Source organism: Rhipicephalus microplus, chromosome 5 (genome assembly GCF_043290135.1).
Source record: "Rhipicephalus microplus isolate Deutch F79 chromosome 5, USDA_Rmic, whole genome shotgun sequence".
NCBI lineage: Eukaryota > Metazoa > Arthropoda > Arachnida > Ixodida > Ixodidae > Rhipicephalus > Rhipicephalus microplus.
In genome coordinates this window covers 220,708,014-220,727,569 of record NC_134704.1, presented here as the reverse complement: position 1 = coordinate 220,727,569, position 19,556 = coordinate 220,708,014, and the positions used below count along the sequence as shown (strand labels likewise).

Genomic DNA, 19,556 nt, shown 5'->3' with positions numbered 1-19,556 from the left:
AAGGGAAAACATATCATGCCTTTCCAGAGGTGTTGATCAAGCAAGCAGCAAAAGCTGGATAGTGTGCTGCCATCTGTGAGGCATTGTGAGACTCTTTACGGCCTCTCAGATGGCGAGCGTGCAGCATCTATTTTAGAGACCGTGCGACTTGCTTTACATCAAAAGCGCGCGCATGTGTGTGTCTGTGTGCCATCTGTGAGACATTGTAAAAAACGTGTCTCGACAACAGCAGAGCGTCGTTCTAGCAGAGGGAAGCGGCCACACTACACATTACTATAGATATGTCGCGCTTGCTTGCGCGTTTGTGTGTGTGTGTACCAAAACATATTATTAAGTATGCTTAGTCATTGAAGAGTGCGTCTTGTCTAAACTTGTTTTAAATCAACTGCAAAACGATGAAGAAGGTAAGTAGACCCCCGTCACGCTCTGCTGACTTGGTTTAACAACAGAACCAGAGGTGCGTTGGGGGCAGATAACTTGGCCAGGCGCACCTAGCATCGCATAAGACTAAACGATAATTGTTTCTCCTTTAATACTGTACTGTTATTTTCATAAATAGATGATACATACCTTCGAGAGAAAAAGAAGCATGTTTGTTTTGAAGTGCTGTAAAAAATCATTCATTAGATCTTGATGCCAAATCTCGAACGCAATGGCGGAGCAATGCATACCCTGATGATTAAATTTGCCCACGTTTTACTTTCACCGCCTTGTCACAAAAGCTTTTTGTAATAAAGCTTGTGTACAAATAAATAAAGCACGATTTAATTAAATATAAGTTCATTTCACTTTTTTACACTCGGAAAAGGAGCATCGCGAATCTCAAGAACGTAATCCATTCGAACCGGATCCAAAGCCTGTACTTCCCATAATTCCCATGGGGGTACAAATGCCGCTGAAGCAGCCCGCATTGACACTAGCGCCAGATTCCCCTCTAGGTATTTTTGTATGAAACTCTATGAGGTATCATGATTAAAATTAGTACGAGACACAAGATGAAGGTGGTACAGGCCTATGCCGTTACATCCAGCCATGATGATGTATTAGCTGAAAGATTCTACGAAGACGTGGAATCGGCAGTGAGTAAATCACAGTGTACTATACTGATGGGCGACTTCAATGCCAAAGTAGGAAAGAAGCAGGCTGGAGACCAGGCAGTAAGAGATTATGGCATCGGCACTAGACATGCCAGAGGGGAGAAATTAGTAGAATTAGCAGAACGCAATAACTTACAGATCTGGAATACCTTCTAAAAAAAGCCAGTGAACTGTAAGTGTACATGGAGGAGCCCTAATGGCAAAAGTAAGAATGAAATCGACTTTATACTGAGTGCACACCGAGGCATCGTGCAGGATGTGGAAATGCTTGGCAAGGCACAATGCAGTGACCATAGAAAGGTAATTAGGGTCTCGAATTCACCTAGACTTGAAGAAAGAACGACAGAAACTGATACGCAAGGCGATCAGTGAGCTATCACTGAAAGGGAAAGTACAATAATTCAGTTTCGCTTCAGAACAGATGCTCGGCTCTTATCGAAGAAACCAGCCTTAGCGTTGACGCAATGAATAATAACCTGACGAGTGTGCAGTGGATGTTGGAGGTACAGTAGTTAGACAGGACACTGGCAAGCCCTCCCCGGAAACGAAGAACCTCATTAAGAAGCGTCAAGGCATGAAAGCCTCAAACGCAACAGACAATATAGAACTGGCAGAGCTTTCGAAGTGTAAGGTATCGGATGTAAAAATGCGTAACATGGGGAGAATTGAGCGTGCTCTAAAGAACGGGACAACCACAATCATAATCTAAGAATTAGAAATACCCCAGATGACATCCCTTCAGTAATGACAGAAAAAGTCGGTAAAGTTGTGAGTGAATGCAAAGAGGCAAAGCTGCTGGTGAGAATCAAGTAACATCAGATCTGCTGCAAGATGAAAGATAGATTGTGTTGAAAAACTGACCACGCTGCTTACGAAGTGTCTCCTGACGGGGAGGGTACCGGAATTTCGGATGAATGCTAACATCATCTAAATCAATAAGAAAGGGGATGACAAGGACTTGAAGAATTACAGGCCAGTCAGCTTGCTCTCCATCGTATACAAGTTATTTACAAATGTAATTGCCAACAGAACCAAGACTACATTAAAATTCAATCGACCTCATTCATACTGTCGATCAGATGATAGAGAAATGCTCACAATACATCCAACCACTATACATAGCCTTCATAGAGTACGATAAGGCATTTGATTCAGTACCAGGAGTCATGCAGGCACTGCGGAATCAGGGCGTTGACGAAAAGTATATAAACATCCTGGAAGAAATCTACAGAGGATCAACTGCCACCATAATTCTCCATAAAGAAAGTGACAGAATACCAATAAAGAAGGGAGTAAGATAAGGGGATACATCTCCCCCGACGCTATTTACCACGGGCTTAGGAGAGATTTTTAGAGGCTTACAACTGGAAAAGTTAAGGATACGAGTTGACTATTTCATTACCGTGCAATGATGGCTATTTTTCATGTCTCGAAAGGATAGCTTTTGCAACTTTGAAAAGTACTCTAGCACATCACGCAGCATACTTAATTATGCACAACAAAGTGCTCTTTCCAAAAAATATATGTTGTAGAGCAAACAAAACATTTTGAAATGAATAAAAATGTAAAATGTGTGTAATTTTTAGTAGCCAGCTGGCAAACAGTGCAATAAAACACTATGCGAAACTATTTAAAGCAAAGAAAATTCAAAATATACAACATTTTGAAGATAAATGAGCCTAAATAGTATAAAGATAATAACTGTACAAAATGTTTTTGTTCAGACAGATAGACCAAAAAAATTTGAATTCAAGTGATGCTTCATTGCTCGCGACATGTGCTAAATCATTGCTTGGTTTTTTGTGTGACACAAGTTAACTTGTACAATTTTCTCAGTGAATTGTGCATTTTTTTAAATAAAAGCCTGCAGGTGTTCCAATATAGGAAAAATGTCAATAATGTATAAATCATATGTCCAATGAACTTCACTATTTTGTCCAGCATCACCTCTCTAGATGAGCCACCTCACCCCACATAGTTTGTCATTCCAATATATACGTCCAAGCATATTTCTTTGCATTTTTTTCCCAGCATATTAAAAAAAACCTATATCACGTATAATTATAATATGTTTCACGCTGCTCCGTAGTCCGGGCCAAGTTGTGAGGAAAAGTTTTGCAGCCGGAGCCACACCGCGCCGCAGCGACGTGTGGACCTTGCACAGAACCAGAGTAGCTATAAGATTGTGCACAAAGGTCAGCAGCTACACACTTGGAGGAAAGACAACTTGAGGCTGTAAATAAAACAAGCCTATGAAAAACTAAGGATGTCTCAAAACACCGTCGCCATTCATTTGAAGCTGAGGCGCCATCATTCGTGGACTATAAGCTCGTCCTCACTCAATTCAGATGCAGTTGCGAGACTATTTTGAGCGACGCGTGTTGTCGCAGCGCAGGCGGGCGCCCGTGACGATGACATCAGAGGCCTAGACTATTGACACCAGTTGTGGCCCTGTGTCTGAAATAATGGGACAAGTGAAACGTAAATTGCTGAAAACAGGCTTAGAAGAACAGCTTCACACTTCATACACACGGCGGACATATAGAAATATTTTATAGCATAAATTTTCCCTCACTCCTAGTAACACCTTTCTATTGAATAGCCGGCATAAATTCTGGCAATTATTACTGCTCTTGGGTGCACGTTGAAGAACCCCAGGTGGTCTGAATTTCCAAAGCCCTCCAGTACGTTGTCTCTTATAATCATATGGTAGTTTTAGGACGCTAAACTCCACATATCATCATCATCATCAGACTGCTCAACATCATCAGATTACGAAGCTGACACCTTATTTGATATCTGACTTGCAGAGCTTCTTTTGATAAGAAAACTTTCATGTTACTGTAGTATAACCATGAAAGGCACTGACATCTGTCAAGTTTGCCGGCCTAGTGCATTTTTCCAACACACACCCATTGGTTCGCGCAAACGTCTTTCAAAAACCACTATGTTGCCAAAACCGGCAAATTAAGATTTATTCTGAATCTTGAGTGGCTTGAAGTGTTGGGTGCACGAGAAATGCATTCAACATGCCCAAATCGACGATCCCAAGCGTCGATCACCGGTGATCCATTTGAGTAGGCATGGGAGCGAAAAAGCTAATCGAGAGTAACTTAGTAACCTGCGCTTTAAAGATGACGATGCATTGCTGAGTAACTCAGGGGACGAATTGTAATTCATAATTACTGGACAGGGAGAGCAGAAAAGTAGGTCTTAAAATTAATCTGCAGAAAATGAAAGTAATGAACAATAACCTTGAAAAAAAAAAGCTCTTCGAGATAGGTAGCAGTGCACTTATGAGTATATCTACTCTTAGGACACGTAGTAACCGTGGAGCTGAACCACAAGATTGAAGTAACTCGAAGAGTAAGAATGGGGTGTAGCACATTTGGAAAGCATTCACCATTCTCAAATCATGAAGGGTAGATTGCCACTACCGCAAGAGGAAAGTATACAACAGCTACATCTTACCAGTACTTACCTACGGAGCTGAAACCTGAGTCCTTACAAAGAGGGTTCAACTTAAGTTGAGGGAGACGCAGCAAGCAGCCGAAAGAAAAATGACAGGTATAATCCTAAGGGGCCATAAGCAAGCAGAGTGTATCAGGGAACAAATGGCTGTTAGGACATCATAGTCGGAATCAAGAAAAGGAAATTGTCACGGGCAGAGAACGTAGCCCAAGATAACCGCTGGCCATTAAAAATCACAGACTGGATTCCAAGAGAGAGCAAGCGGGTGAAGGGGAGACAGAAAGTTAGGGGGGGGGGGGGGGCAGATAAGATTAGGATGTTTGCAGATATGAAAGGGAGCAGTAAGCACAGGGGCAAGTGGACTAGTAGAACATAAGAGATGAAAAATTCATGAACAGGGATTGTGTCGAGCAAACGTTTCGAAACCGGACTTGTCTTCCTCACAGTTAGAACCGAACCTATTTCTTCATGACTAGCGTGTCTGCGCTTCATACCCTTTTGTCCATCCTAACGAGGAAGGGCAGAGGGCAGCATTGGATACGCAAGTGTGGCAAAGCGTGGGGGGGTGGGGTCTGTGAAGAATTATATGATTGGAAAAAAAAAACAAGCATTTCGTGAATAAAAAAAGAATAAGGAAGCAGTGGGGAGGTGAGCATGTACACGTGCCGCGGAGTCCCTGTTGTCAGACCAGTTGTCAGAAGTTAACAATCGCAGCTTTAAAATTCCTTGATGGAGGGCTTAACTCGCAGTGGTCTTTGTTTATCTAGCATACCGATTAGAATGAAGAGTTTCTCTATAAGCGTGCAAGTCCCTCTAGAAACCTACTGGCTGTAGTGTGTATTGAACTTGTGAACAAGGTACGAATTTGTACATTTTCTGTCTCTTGCGGACCGGAAGTTTGACTGAAGGATGTCTGCAACATTAAAATGCTGAGCTACTGCGTTCGGTTATTTCTTTGCCGTGTCCACACGATTACAGTGTAATACAACATTAGCACGTTTTCCTGTTTCACCAATGTACTGTTTATGACATTTGAACATTCGATCATGTAGACAACGTTTTCACTAGTGCAGGCAAAGCTGGAATCTATACGATGGACATAATAACTCCCAGTGCTTTCAACTCTACCACCATCTTGAAGATGTTTGCAAGTCTTGGAAGCAAGGTGTAATTTGGGCAGTAGAATGAGAGTTTACTTTTTTACGCACTAACATGTCTTAAAAATTCCTATTTTGGCGATACACTATGCGAAATGAGGTGGCTCGCAGAGAGGTGATGCTGGACTAAATAGTGAAGTTTGATTTATACATCACGGACATCCTTTCTATGTTGAAACACCTACAGGGTCTCATTGCAAAAACACAAAAATTTACTGAAAAAATTGTACGAGTTCACTTGTGTCACACGAAAAACCAACCAATGCTTCACCGCATGGCACAAGCAATGAAGCAGCACCGCGGTTCTGATTTTCTTTGTCTATATGAATAGAACGATTTTGTATAACATTTATGCTGTTCCTGGGTCATTTATCTTCAATGTGTATATTTTGAGTTTTCTTTGTTTTGAAAATTTTTGAATATATAGTGTTTTTATTACACTGTTTGCCAGATGGCTATCAAAACAAACTTTTCATATTTTATTCATTTCAAAATATTTTTATTGATGATTAGTGGAGCTTTTTTGGTGCAAGAGCCATGAATTGCCAAAGAGCACCATGTCTTTCCATGCGATGTAAGCGATGACCAATGATTGCGACGACAAGGTATATTGGGGCTGCATAGAGGCCTAAAATCACGTGCTATATGCAAGCATAAAAGGTGTTTACAGACTTTAAAAGTATGGCATTGATGCGATCTATAGGTGTAAAATGAATTGGAAGTGACCACGGTATCTACAAGTGAGCAATAAGAAAATAACACGAATGCCTCCTCAAGGCCTTTGCAAAACCAAAGGCTGAGAAGCAGGTGCTTCTGTGAGTAGCTACCGCAGCAATAATTTATGTTGAGAGGCTGTCCTGCGGATGTCTTTGATGCATATGTATCGCAACTTAGGCTGAGATACTGATGTAAATTTTGTTGCTGTAGCTGAATGTTTGCCATTCATCTTCAGACTTTTCACTTAATTTCGCAGTTATACGGGGAACATAATTCCCTTTTCGGCGGCGATAGAAGTGGACTCATCTGCACGCCCACCCGAGTTGCCGGCGACAGCGCCGGCAGCCTTAAGGAAGCGAAACTGCCTTTCCAGTGACAGCAAGGCTACCCTCATTGACACTGTCGAGAGCGTCGACAGCTCCGACGACGAATACGTGACTGTCATGAGCCAGACGGATACTCAGGGCATCCATGGACTCATCTGCAGGAAGGGCCTCGCAAAGCCCGCCGAGGTACACCGTCCTATTCTTGCCTACGCAACCATCCATCAACATGAGACTACTGAACAGGCAAGCTGTATCTTCAGAGCTCGAGGCACTGGTGCCGAACAGTATTAAGAATATCAGAGTGAATCCCCGGAAAAATGTTGTAGCAGTGGACGTCGCTCAAGCGTCAGCGATAGATTCACTGAGCAAAGTTACCGTCCTTGGCGGCATGAATGTTCACACTATCATTCCGCTAAGAAATCAGGCAACTACAGGCGTCATATATGACATCAATGTGACCATCTCGAACGAAGATCTGCCGATTCTTATTAGGCCTGCTAATGATGGGCCCCAAATACTACAGGTGTACCGTCTAGGAAAGTCGAGATGTGGGAAGATAGACTTTAAGAGTGATTGCCTGCGACACATGTTAAGGTGGGTCATTTCAGACATGCTGTGCGGCCATTTGTCCCTAAGCCGCTTCAGTGCCGAAAATGTCAGAATTTTGGTCATGTGAGCGCCGTCTGAGGAAATCCTACAACATGTTCTCGTTGTGGTGCACCACATTTTGCCGACAACTGTAAGGCTAATTCCTATAAATGCCCGAATTGCCAAGGGCCCCACGACGCCACATCAAAAGAGTGTCCGAAAATAAGGCAGGAGATTTCCGTTTTGAAGAAAATGGTGAGGGACCGTTCGACTCACCGAGAAGCGGTTGCTGTCGTCAGGCGACATCGTTCTCGTCGCCGACGCTCATCTAGAAAGCCTGCCCACAGTATCAAGTTTTCTGTAAAGTCTCTTTTCATTGAATCGGCTTCACCACCACCGCCGGACAGAAGGAACACGTGCACTGAGAGTGCTGCCTCTGAAAAGGAGGCTCTGGAAGAACTTTGGCTACCCCTTCCAAGGATAACCCCTGCAGAAAAACTGGAACGTGCACTGGTAGCACCACTTTCTGCATCTCGCCAAGATGAGCGTGACCTAGAAATTTCGACGATGATCAAGTCTCTCATCAATGCCATTCGCCCGCTTTAGGCAACAGGAACACGCCTACAGCACGATGCGCAGTGCAAGTATTGGATGCCCTGAGTCCAGTGCTTGCCAACTTCGCATAGACAAAATGGCTCTTTCACTGCCTTCATTCCGAGATGAAGTACGTAGTGCGACAGTTTTACAGTGGAATGCCAGAGGACTTAAATCACGGATCTCATGTTTCCGACATTACATTTTCCACAACAGATTTCCTATATTAGTAATATGTGAACCAAATTTGTCAAAAGCGATAAAGCTTTCTGACTACGAAGTCTTCACTTCATCGACTTGTGGTGAGCCCAGCAAAGTAATTATATATATCCGCACAGATTTAACCTATATTCCACATTTGATGCAACCCCATAACGGAAATCAATACGTATGCCTCCGCGTTGCAAAGAAGAAGGTAGCCTTCACACTTATCGGAGCATACATCTCACCATCTGGTCAGTTCGATGGTGAAAGACTACATGACATCTTGACCGCTACACCTGGACGATTGTTATTGGTGATTTCAATGCTCATCACTTGCTTTGGGGAAGCACAAAGATCGATTCCAGAGGCCGGAAACTTGCTGAATTCGCCTCACGCCACGAACTTAACGTTATGAATGACGGCAGTCCAACATATTTGCGTGGTTCGATATATAGGAGTTGCTTGGATCTTGCATTGGTGTCACTGCAATTCACCCAACAAGTGCGATGTTTCACTGATATTGAGACTCAGGGCAGTGATCATATTCCAATGTATCTGAAGGTCACAGGTTTTGCAACTTCCTCCTCATCAACTAACAGAAGAGTTAACTGGACAATATACAAGGCAAAAGTGGAAGAGGCATGCGATGATATCGCGTGCGGCCTCGAGGAGGTAATGAAAAATGTGATGGAAGAGGTTACGTGCGCCTTTAAATACACATCCAAGTGTACAGAATTTGATATAGAACTTGAACGACTACGAACGATTCTCAGGCGGGCGGAGAGGAGGTACAGGTGCACTAATTCGATTCATGACCTCAGAGATGCTCGACGTCTACAAAAGAAAATCCAACGTCGAATGGACAAGCTTGAGGACCAACAGTGGAAGAAATTTTGTGAATCACTCGATCCTCGCAAGCCTATGTCCCATATATGGAGGACGGTGCGCGGCCTTGGCTCAACTCCACAACAACGTCCATTCAGCACATTAATTCTCCATCAAGGCCGCCTGCAGGTTGACGTTGCTGAAGATTTCTGCGTGAGGATTGCGGGCAATGTGGTTACCATGAGTGACGAAGTTCTCGAGGATGTTCCTGTAGCACGAGTTTCTGAACTGAATATGCTTTTCTCACCCGAGGAACTGGATGCAGCTCTAGCCACCTGCAGATGTTTATCGTCACCTGGGCCGAACGGTATTACATACGCTGCTTTGTGCCATCTTGGAAGACGCGGCCGAGACCAGCTACTAAAATCCTACAGCCAGTCATGGAACGATGGCGTCGTTCCAGAAAGGTGAAAATCCAGCCGCTTGGTACCAATCCTCAAACCTGGAAAGTCGCCGCTTGATCTCGCATCATATCCACCCATTGCGCTATCCAGCTGCATAGGGAAAATAATGAAAATAATGGTTCTGACTCGCCTCGAGTGGTACCTTGAACACTATAATATATACCCAGAGGCCGTGGCTGGTTTTCGAAGAGGCCGCTCTTCTATTGATAATGTCTATTTTTCGGTCTAAAAATAAATTAACTCGTGAGTTGACAGAAGCTTTTCACATAAGAAAAAGACGGGAACAATGCGTCAGCCAGCCTTCGGTTTTGCTGCACGATAAAGAGTTTGTTTTTCTAGATTATGTTCCGAGATCATCTTTCTTCTTTTACCATGTGTTCTCGATGTGCCACGGATGTACTTTTTTTGCCTGCACACGCATGTGTTGTGTTTTTCAATTGCCTGTATATATATTCTGCCCTTTCTAATAAACAGTTTAGTTGCGAGAAAGCGCTTGTCCTCTCTTCCTTTCTGTTTATTCGTGCACTTTAACTGATAGTTATACCATGTATAGAGACTATTGAACATCTCTTGTGCCACTGTGCCCAATTTGATGAAGATCGCCGGACTCTCCAGTGTGCCTTGAATAGACTCGATGACCGGCCATTTAATGAAGCAAAGATCTTAGGAGCCTGGTCGTGCAGCACATCAGCACAGAAAGCCACACGAGCCCTCCTGAGATACTTGACAGCAACTTCATTGAGGGACTGCCTGTGAAACTCGGCATTTTGTGTGTGATGTGACATGTGTCTATCCTTTTCTCCCTATTTTAGTCCCCTCTCCCCCTCCCCATGAGTAGGGTAGCAAACTGGACGCATAGTCTAGTTAACCTCCCTACTTTTCCTACATTCATTCTCTCTCTCTCTTGTTTGTAAAAAGCTTTCTTTAGTAATGGGAATGGTATCTCGCTGCCATAACATTTTGCCGCTCAAGGTCAAACTTCAGATATATTATGCACTATTTAATTTTCATCTTATGTATTTCACCCTTGTATGGACCATGACAAACAAGGCAAACAAAGTCATTGCTCTGAAAAAAAATATATATATATATATATAGTCTGCTAGGTTGGAAATGTTGAAGCGTTTGGAACAACGCATAGAGCTCTTCCAGAACTTAATATAATACAAGCTCACAACCTTTAGACATTTCACTTATTGCACACACTTTATTTTTCGAATAGAAATCTCTCCAACTTCATTTTATCACTGTCATACCTAGAGTGTCATGTCACTACAATTTCCACAAAAAATACAGACATCTGGTTCGTACCGCATTTCAGCACTAGGTATAGATACATACCATGGCTTTGCCTACAACGTTCCCACAACCCTTAACACGCACAAATATACAATCACCTGTAACAAGAAAACTTCACTCACATTTCTGCTCTTTAGCTTGATAAGAAAATGCACAACAAATCATTCTCACAGTCTATGTATTATTTTTCATAATTTAGTCTAGTGTAAATAAATTGTATCATGTTATATTTTGTTACGTTGGCTTGTATTAGGGATATGAATATAGTATGTGTGTTCAAGTAAATGTATAATTAAACCTGGATATAATGGAATTGACAAATTTTGATAAAAATTTGTCAATGTGTATTTCGTTATATACTGCTCTGATATGAAAATTTGAAAAATAAATGCACAAATAAAACAGAACTGAAGGCAGAGCTAGCTCGAAACACTTATTTGGCGGTATTGTATTGTGATTGCAATTATAGGGACACTCCCGGCAAGCTTTTGTCGTCATCTTCCATAACAACCTCAGGAAACTACCCATCTTGAATGAACACGAAAAAACGGGGGGGGGGGGGGGGGGTCGCTTGAGTATCAACAGTGAACTTTGCTTTTAAATATTATCTCGGCAAGCATCAGTGCACATTTAACAGACTGTGTGAAATGAGCACTTCTCCCTGGATTGGGTGTATTCGCTCACACCGACATTTTGTAGGAGTTCCTAAAAAATGTTGTAGAGTTGGCTGCCAGCCTTACTTCAAATAACATTACAATTTTTTGCTATCGCATTCATTGCATTGTGTTGAACGCATCGTCGTGCTGTTGCCTGAGCTAATCACGAAGACTACAGTTCGTGAACTCACGGCGCAATACGGAATCGCGTGATGGGTCGACCTCCGAAAATCCATCGTTGTCACATGGTGTCAGAGAGCTTCCATCAGTGCCTAATCTGACATCCTCTTGGTGGTGACAACACGCTTGTCCACATAAAAAAAAAAAAGAAAGATGAGCGTCATCAGGGGCCAACCCATAAGCGCACACAGTAAAACCTGCACGTGAACACGAGGTCGAATAAGAAGAGCGAATAAAATAACATGGATACCACAAAAACTATTCTAGTGATGCTACTGGCTTAGGCTCCTTCAGAGCAGCTTTTGAAGCAGGCGAAAATGGCTACCGGAGCAGCTGTTGCTAGAAGCAAATTCAAGACATCAACTGTGTTCACCACAGACGACTGCTAAAAGCACAATGTGCAGCACGCCAATCGTAATGAAAATACCAAACATACAATTATCAATAACCCCTGTGGCTAACTTAGTGGACAAAAGCAATGGTGAAATATAGAACCATAGCACTTTATTCTAATAAGACTACAGATGAAATGATTATCACGGATGGGTTTGTCCATAGTTGTGTACTGTTAGGGAAGGGGTTTCGTCTATAACAACAAAGCATCTGGCTTGTTGAACTCATCGACCAAACACTTTTTAATATACTGCTCATGACCATAAGAAACTGTTTAGTAAATTTTAAATCTTTCACATGCGAATTGCTTGAAAGTTTCAAGGTCTAAACATTTTTGGATACGAGCAGTTGGTGCATCAGCCCAAGAGTAAGGAATGCCCTGAAGTGTCATCCCATGAATAGTCTACGTTTCCCATACCAAGCACAACGATTCCTGGACTTGCGGATTTCAAAGTTGGCTGGGTTGTCTTTCACTGAATCAAGCTCTTTGGTCTTGTAATCTTGTCGGTGTTCACCCAGCAGTTCTGGTAATTTAAATATTCACAAATACAGTTTTTCGGCTGCCGAATTTTTCAGATGTGCATGAAAATTATGATGCTGTCACGGCACTGTCACAAGCAAACATGTAATAACGCCTTAAATGTGGGACAACGAACAGCTTCAGTCTTCAGTTTTTTAACTTCCTGCTCACATGATGGAGACAATGATTACAGCCCCACCTTAGCTATGTATGCTACCATCATGTATGCTTAAATCGACACTTTCGTAAATTCATGCGTTTGCTGTCGCAGTTAAGATCCTAAAGTCAGCTTTACCTCTCAGCTTATGTAAGATGGGGTGAAGCAAGCCAAAAATTTGAAGGGGCAACTATCATTGCGCAGAGCGGTGATGCCTTTATGGATAACCACCAAAAATGCACGGAGATGTCATGGCAACCGGTGGCAAATGCGCCAGTGCGACTAATTGCTGACAACTCTTTATGATAAGTATTTTAGGCTAAGTGCTCTGTAAATCAAAAGTCAAAACACAAGTAACTGATAGCAACAATAACAGTCATCGGCAGCCAGTAATCTGATTGACGGCAGAATGCGTGAGCCAAGCGTTTCTCAAATCGTCCATAGCAGTAACTTCGGGCGTTCCCCAAGGGAGCGTTTTAGGACCCTTACTGTTCCTAATCTACATAAACAACGTTGAAAACATTAGATCACCCATAAAATTATTTGCTGTCGACTGCATCATATACAGAGAAATCACGACCGAGTCTCATACTTGCGTTTTCCAAACCGACCTAGATCACATAGAGGACTGGTGTAAAGAATGGAAAATGAATTTAAACATTAAAAAGTGTTGGAGTGTAAGCTTCTCAAGGAAAATATCCAAATCATTTCATCAATATAACATCTATGGCGTACTTATTAACACACACTGCGATCATAAGTATCTCGGTATTCATTTTACCGAATCGTTTACATGGAACAAACACATTGACACGGCCATAGCAAAAGCTAGTAGGATGTTATACTTTATTCGAAGGAATTTCAAACAGGCGACGCGCGAAATCAAGAAAACTTTATATTTTTTGCAGGTCAGGTCCATACTTGATTATGCATGCGTAGTATGGGACCCCCACCAAGACTATCTTATAAATAAAATTGAAAAACTTCAGAACCAAGCCGCAAGGTTTGTTTTAAATAATTATAGCCCCTACGCCAGCGTTTCACAAATGAAGGCCACTTTGGGATGGGATCTGCTACGTGTACGTAGACAGAAACTACGGCTTAAACTGTTGCACCAGATATATTACTCTAACACAGGAATCAATCACCATAGCTACCTTGTTCAACCCCCCTACACATCCACTTGCTGTGACAATAGCAAAAAGATATCTACCTTCAAATGCAGATCCAATACTTTTTTCCACTCATTCTTTCCAAAAACAATAAGAGAGTGGAACAGCTTAAGTGACAACTTGGTTAATATAACAAATAATGATCTATTTTTTTCTATGCTGTGAAATTCTTCTTGCATTATGTATGGTCTGTGCGTATGAAAATGCATTTTGTGATGCAGTATTATGTTCTGATAAATGTGGCGGTGGTTCTTTTTTTATTTTTATGTATTTTGCTACGAATTCCTTTGCACTGACTGTTTTTATGTTCTTCCTTACGTAATGCCTATATGGCGATGTAGGTACTCTGTAAATAAATAAATAAATAACATTCCAGTACTATCAAAAGTCATTTGTGCCTTATGGCCCGCACGTGTCTCACAGACACGCTGCATTTATGGTTAACAACCATCCAGCAGTAGGTGGCATTGTGCTCGCACACATTTGCCACTATCATCGTCATTATGGTTGGTATGGTAGCGCTAGTAGCCAGGCGGGGCTAAATGGTGGCACAACAGATATTAGCAGCCCTCTTTAATGTGTGGTGGCAGGCATGAATGGTCCGGACCTGACAGGATCCTGCTGGATGCGGTGACCGTGGGTCATATCTCATAATCATATCGCGTAATCAATTCTCACTTTTCGCACAGCGATCTAACAATCGCTTTTTGATACTGCTCCCATGCCCACAAGTGCTTTGTGAAACATTGCTCGATTGCGTTGATGTCGCGCTGTTGCTGCTTCTGTCAGGCGACATAGAGACTAACCCTGGTCTTTCTAAACCCCGAAACCAATCCACAGCTCCCGACGAACCTCAGGATGCGAACTCGGAGCAAATGAACACAATGCTTCAGATACTCAAAGACATCAACGAACGGACAATCGCATTAACTAAGGGGCAAGCGGATCTTCAAACAGATATCAGAGAAATCAAGTCCGGCCAGCAGGCAATAGAAACAAAGCTGGTTGACATTTTCGGCCATCTTGAATGCTTAGAATCAAATTCGGAAGTGATAGAGCAGATGAGTGGTGACCTGGCGGCTGTCAGCGACGCTGCAGAACGCTTGATGTCGCAGCAGGACGTCTTGCAATCTCGCCTGGACGACCTAGAGGACAGGTCAGGGAGAAGTAACCTGCTCGTTCATGGCATCACGGACTCGCGGGAATCGTGGCAAGACACAGAGGAGAAGACGCTAGCTGCACTATCAAGTGCGACAGGAAAAGCCATTACTGGAAACGATGTCGATCGCGTTCACCGCATAGGCACCTTTTCCAGCTCCAAAACTCGTCCGGTCATCATTAAATTTCGCAGCTTCAAGATGAAAGAAGCGATTCTTTTCGACCGCGCTGTTTTAAAAACTAAAGACATTGCGGTATCGGAAGATTACTCAGTCGCAACTAGGCAGGCTAGAAAGAAACTTGTAGAATTCGGCAAAGGCCAACCCCACTCTCCCCAATTCCAATTGCGCTATAACAAACTAATAATAGATGACCGGTGCTTCATGTACGATACCGTGTCTGACAGCGTAAAAGAAATAAAACGGGCGCCACCTACTGCGCCACTTCCCAATGCCACGTCCGCCGCACCGCTTTTGGCGAGTGCGTCTGCGTTGTCCGGCAGGCCTACCAGCTAGGAACACGCGAGGGGAGCTAGAGCACCGATGCCATGTGTCTCCGTAATTCTAGCAAATACTCGCAGTGTAACAAGCAAACGGGAATCCCTTAACTCTGTCATTAACACCGTTAGCGCAGACATCGTAGCACTCACTGAAACATGATTGCACACACACATTCATGATAGTGAAATCTTCGACGTGTCCTGTTTTAACATTTATCGCTGCGATCGCACCTTGCGTCAAGGCGGTGGCGTATTACTTGCTGTCAAAAAGTCTTATCCATCTCACTTAATTCACGTTCACACTGATTTAGAATCTGTATGGTCTTGCGTTGACATTGGGCACCGGAAATTTGTTATAGGCGTTTGTTACCGTCCACCTTCATATCCCCCAACGTTTGTGTCTGAACTACACGATGCGCTGAATATTGTTTCTACACGACACCCCACTGCTCCTATATTCCTTATGGGTGATTTTAACTTCCCACATATTTCTTGGTCCTCGGAAACCCCCGCATCCAAACCACCTTCATCTCAAACAACAGAATTTCTCAATCTTTGTTCATTATTTTCTTTTTCCCAGCTCGTTTCTGAACCGACTAGAACCACGCAAGAGACCGCGAACATACTAGATTTGATATTAACTACGCACGCTAATTTTGCTTCCCCGATTTCATACTTACCCGGTCTCAGCGACCACTCGCTCCTTTCATTTAATATAAACGTTCCACTAAGCAAGGCTACGACCTCAACTAAGCAAATTCGTGACTACTCAAGAGCAGACTTTGAAACTATTAACAACGAACTAGCTTGCTTTCTGGACATTTTCTTGTTGCATTTTGATACGCGTACCGTTCAAGAAAACTGGAACCTATTTAAAAATAAAGTTCACGAACTAACTGATAAATACATCCCTTTGCGCACAATAAATTCTAACCCGGAGGCGCCTTGGTACAACAAGCAGTTAAACAGGCTGTCTAATCAAAAAAAGCGCTGCTATCATCTGGCTAAAAAATTCCCGAGTGATTACCGATGGAACGCATACACAACCGCCAACAAAGCATACATTGCAGCAGTAAAACTTGCCAAATCACACTTTCTTCAGCGCACCCTTCCTTCTATGCTTATTAACGACCCTAAAAAATTTTGGCGTGTGATCACTCCTTCTAAAACGAATAGTATTACATTGACTGGGCCAGATGGTTCCATTATACCCAGTAGCGAATGTTTTTCCCTACTCAATGCAGTTTTTTGCCAGAACTTTGTTGTTTCTTCTAACCCCTCAATACCTGAACTTCAGAACTGTAATTATCTCTCCATGGACCCCATTGTTACTGACCCAGGTGGTGTAAGTAAAATAATCCAGTCACTGAAACCCTCATCGAGCCCCGGTGTTGACCTTATTAATACGAAGTTCTTAAAAAGTACTGTTGCGTATTCCTCTATTATTTTGTGCAAAATATTCCAGCAGACCCTCGACACGAGCATCCTGCCGGCGGATTGGGAAGTCGGGAAGGTGGTGCCACTCCATAAGTTCGGTAACAAACACACGCTTAACAATTTCCGACCCATATCACTAACAAGCATTCCATGCAAAATTCTCGAACATGTAATTTTTTCCCATCTGGTCAAATTTCTTGAATTTAACTCTTTCTTCTCACCAACGCAACATGGTTTTCGAAAGAAGTTCTCGTGCGAGACACAATTGCTTTCATTAACCCACAAGCTACACTTAATTTTAGATCGCCGTTCATCCGCTGATTGTATCTTCCTCGACTTCTCCAAGGCTTTTGACAAAGTGTCTCACAAACTACTCCTTTACAAACTAAGCAAGTTAAATCTAGATCCTAAGTTGTTTGCATGGATTGAGTATTTCCTTTCTAATCGTTTCCAGTTCGTCACAGCCAATAACTATGACTCTTCACCCAGTTCTGTTCATTCCGGTGTTCCCCAGGGCTCTGTCTTGGGACCACTTTTGTTTTTGATATACGTTAATGACCTACCTAGCTGTGTTCTCTCTAATATTCACTTGTTTGCAGATGACTGTGTTATTTTTCGAGAAATTAACAACGATAACGACATTACGGCACTGCAATCGGACATTAATGCAATTTCTAACTGGTGTGAGCAATGGTTAATGGAACTTAATACAACTAAATGCAAAGTCTTACGCATTTCAAGAACAGCCCTTTCGACGGGTTCCTATTACCTTAACAACACACTTCTTGAACCTGTGACGTCGTACCGATACCTGGGAATTCACATAACAACTGATCTTACCTGGTCGCTTCATATTAATACCGTTATTAATAATGCTAATCGCCTACTTGGCTACCTTCGCCGCAACTTCTTTTCTGCACCTACCTCTTTAAAAACACTTTTGTATAAATCATTGGTTCGTTCTAAACTCGAATATGCATCATCCATTTGGGACCCGAGCCACGACTATCTGGTGACATCACTTGAGCTCATGCAGAACAACGCAGCACGTTTCATTCTCGGTAATTTCACCCGTGCGGCAAGTGTCACGTCCATGAAAAACTTGCTTCAATTACCCACTCTAACTTCGCGCCGCAAACACTCTCGCCTCTGTCTCTTTCACAAAATTTACTACCATAATTCGCCCCTATTCAGTGAGTTAATTACTCCTCCTTCATATATTTCTTCTCGTATGGATCACCGACACAAAGTAGAAACAATACCATGCAACACCAATGCCTTCTTCCAGTCATTTATTCCTCGGACGTCACAAGATTGGAACCGCCTTCCCGGACTGACCGCCGCAATCGAAGACAACCATCAGTTTCGTGCAGCACTAGCTAACATTGTATGATTAGGGCCCATGTATGTTTGTACTTATCTGCTTACTACTTTTGTTGCTGCTTTTTAGTTTTTTGTATAACCTTGTAACCCACTCCCCTCTGAAATGCCTGTAGGCCTTGAGGGTACAAATAAATAAATAAATAAAATAAATAAATAAATAAATAAATAAATGAGTCCCTAGCAGTAAATCGAACATCAGCGAAGACGTTTCTACGTTACCTTGTGTTTGTTGTTATGATTATTTAGTGTATTGGAATATTCGCGATGCAATACATGGACCACTTTTTATTTATTTTTTACAATAATAACGCTTGTGATGTGCAGCCTGCCTTCACTACAATTTTTCACTTATCCCTTAACTCTTTCGTAACCGTGCGAAAATGGTTGTTTTTTTATATGTCTCTGGAAGATCGTTTTTGCCAGTTGGAAAAGTACTCCAGCCCTCAGTCCAGCATTCCAAACTTTGCACAACAAAATGCACTTTCCAAAAATTGTATGTTGTAGAGCAACAAAAATACTTTTGAATGAATAAAAATGTGGTAAGTGCAAAAATTTTGATCGCCAGATGGTAAACAGTGCAATAAAAACACTATATATGCAAGAATATTCAAAACAAAGAAAATTCAGAATGTACATTTTGTAGATAAATGACTTAGGAACAGAGTAAGAAATAATGAATGTTGTACAAAAATGTTTCTCTTCACATAGACAAAGAAAATCAGAATCGAGGTGCTGCTTCGTTGCTCGTGCCATGCAGTGAAGCGTCGCATGGTTTTTCGTGAGACACAGGTCAGTAAGTTTTTGTTGTGTTGCCATAAGAGCCTCCCGGTGTTCCAATATAGGTAGATTTGTACTCGTGATTTACATAATCCCTCTATAAATGCGATGTCCAATGAATTTCGCTATTTAATCTAGCATCATCTATTTCCATGAACCGCCTTACACTGCATAGGTTGGCGTTCCAATATATAAATCCAATAATATTTCTTCACAATTTTGCGAATATCGTATTAAAAGGGACAATATCGCACATAGTTCTTAAGCGTTTCGCACTGCTCCGTAGTAAAGGCCAAGATGTGCTCCGGGGGCTTTTTTGTTGTTAGAAGCTCAGCGCCAGTACACTGCGCCCCTGCTATGTGTGGACCCTGCACGTAACCAGAGTAGCTATAAGATTGTGTGCAAAGGTCGGAAGCTATACGCACTTGCGACGGAGGAAACAACCTGAGGATGTAAATAAACCCATCCCATTAAGTGCTGTG

The 19,556-nt window shown here is 42.4% G+C and overlaps 1 protein-coding gene across 4 annotated transcripts in view; it reads right to left on the bottom strand.

The window, feature by feature from the left end:
* Mon1 (vacuolar fusion protein MON1 homolog) overlaps nt 1–19,556 on the bottom strand; it is a 476,225-nt gene that overhangs the window by 445,155 nt on the left and 11,514 nt on the right. The window contains exon 2 of one of the 4 annotated variants that reach the window (XM_075896525.1): nt 11,590–11,703. The exons of the other annotated variants lie outside the window; for them this stretch is intronic. Within the exon in view, the coding sequence (XP_075752640.1) occupies nt 11,590–11,634 (45 nt within the window). The 5' untranslated portion in view covers nt 11,635–11,703. The remainder of the gene's footprint in view (nt 1–11,589; nt 11,704–19,556) is intronic. 4 annotated transcript variants of the gene reach the window in all.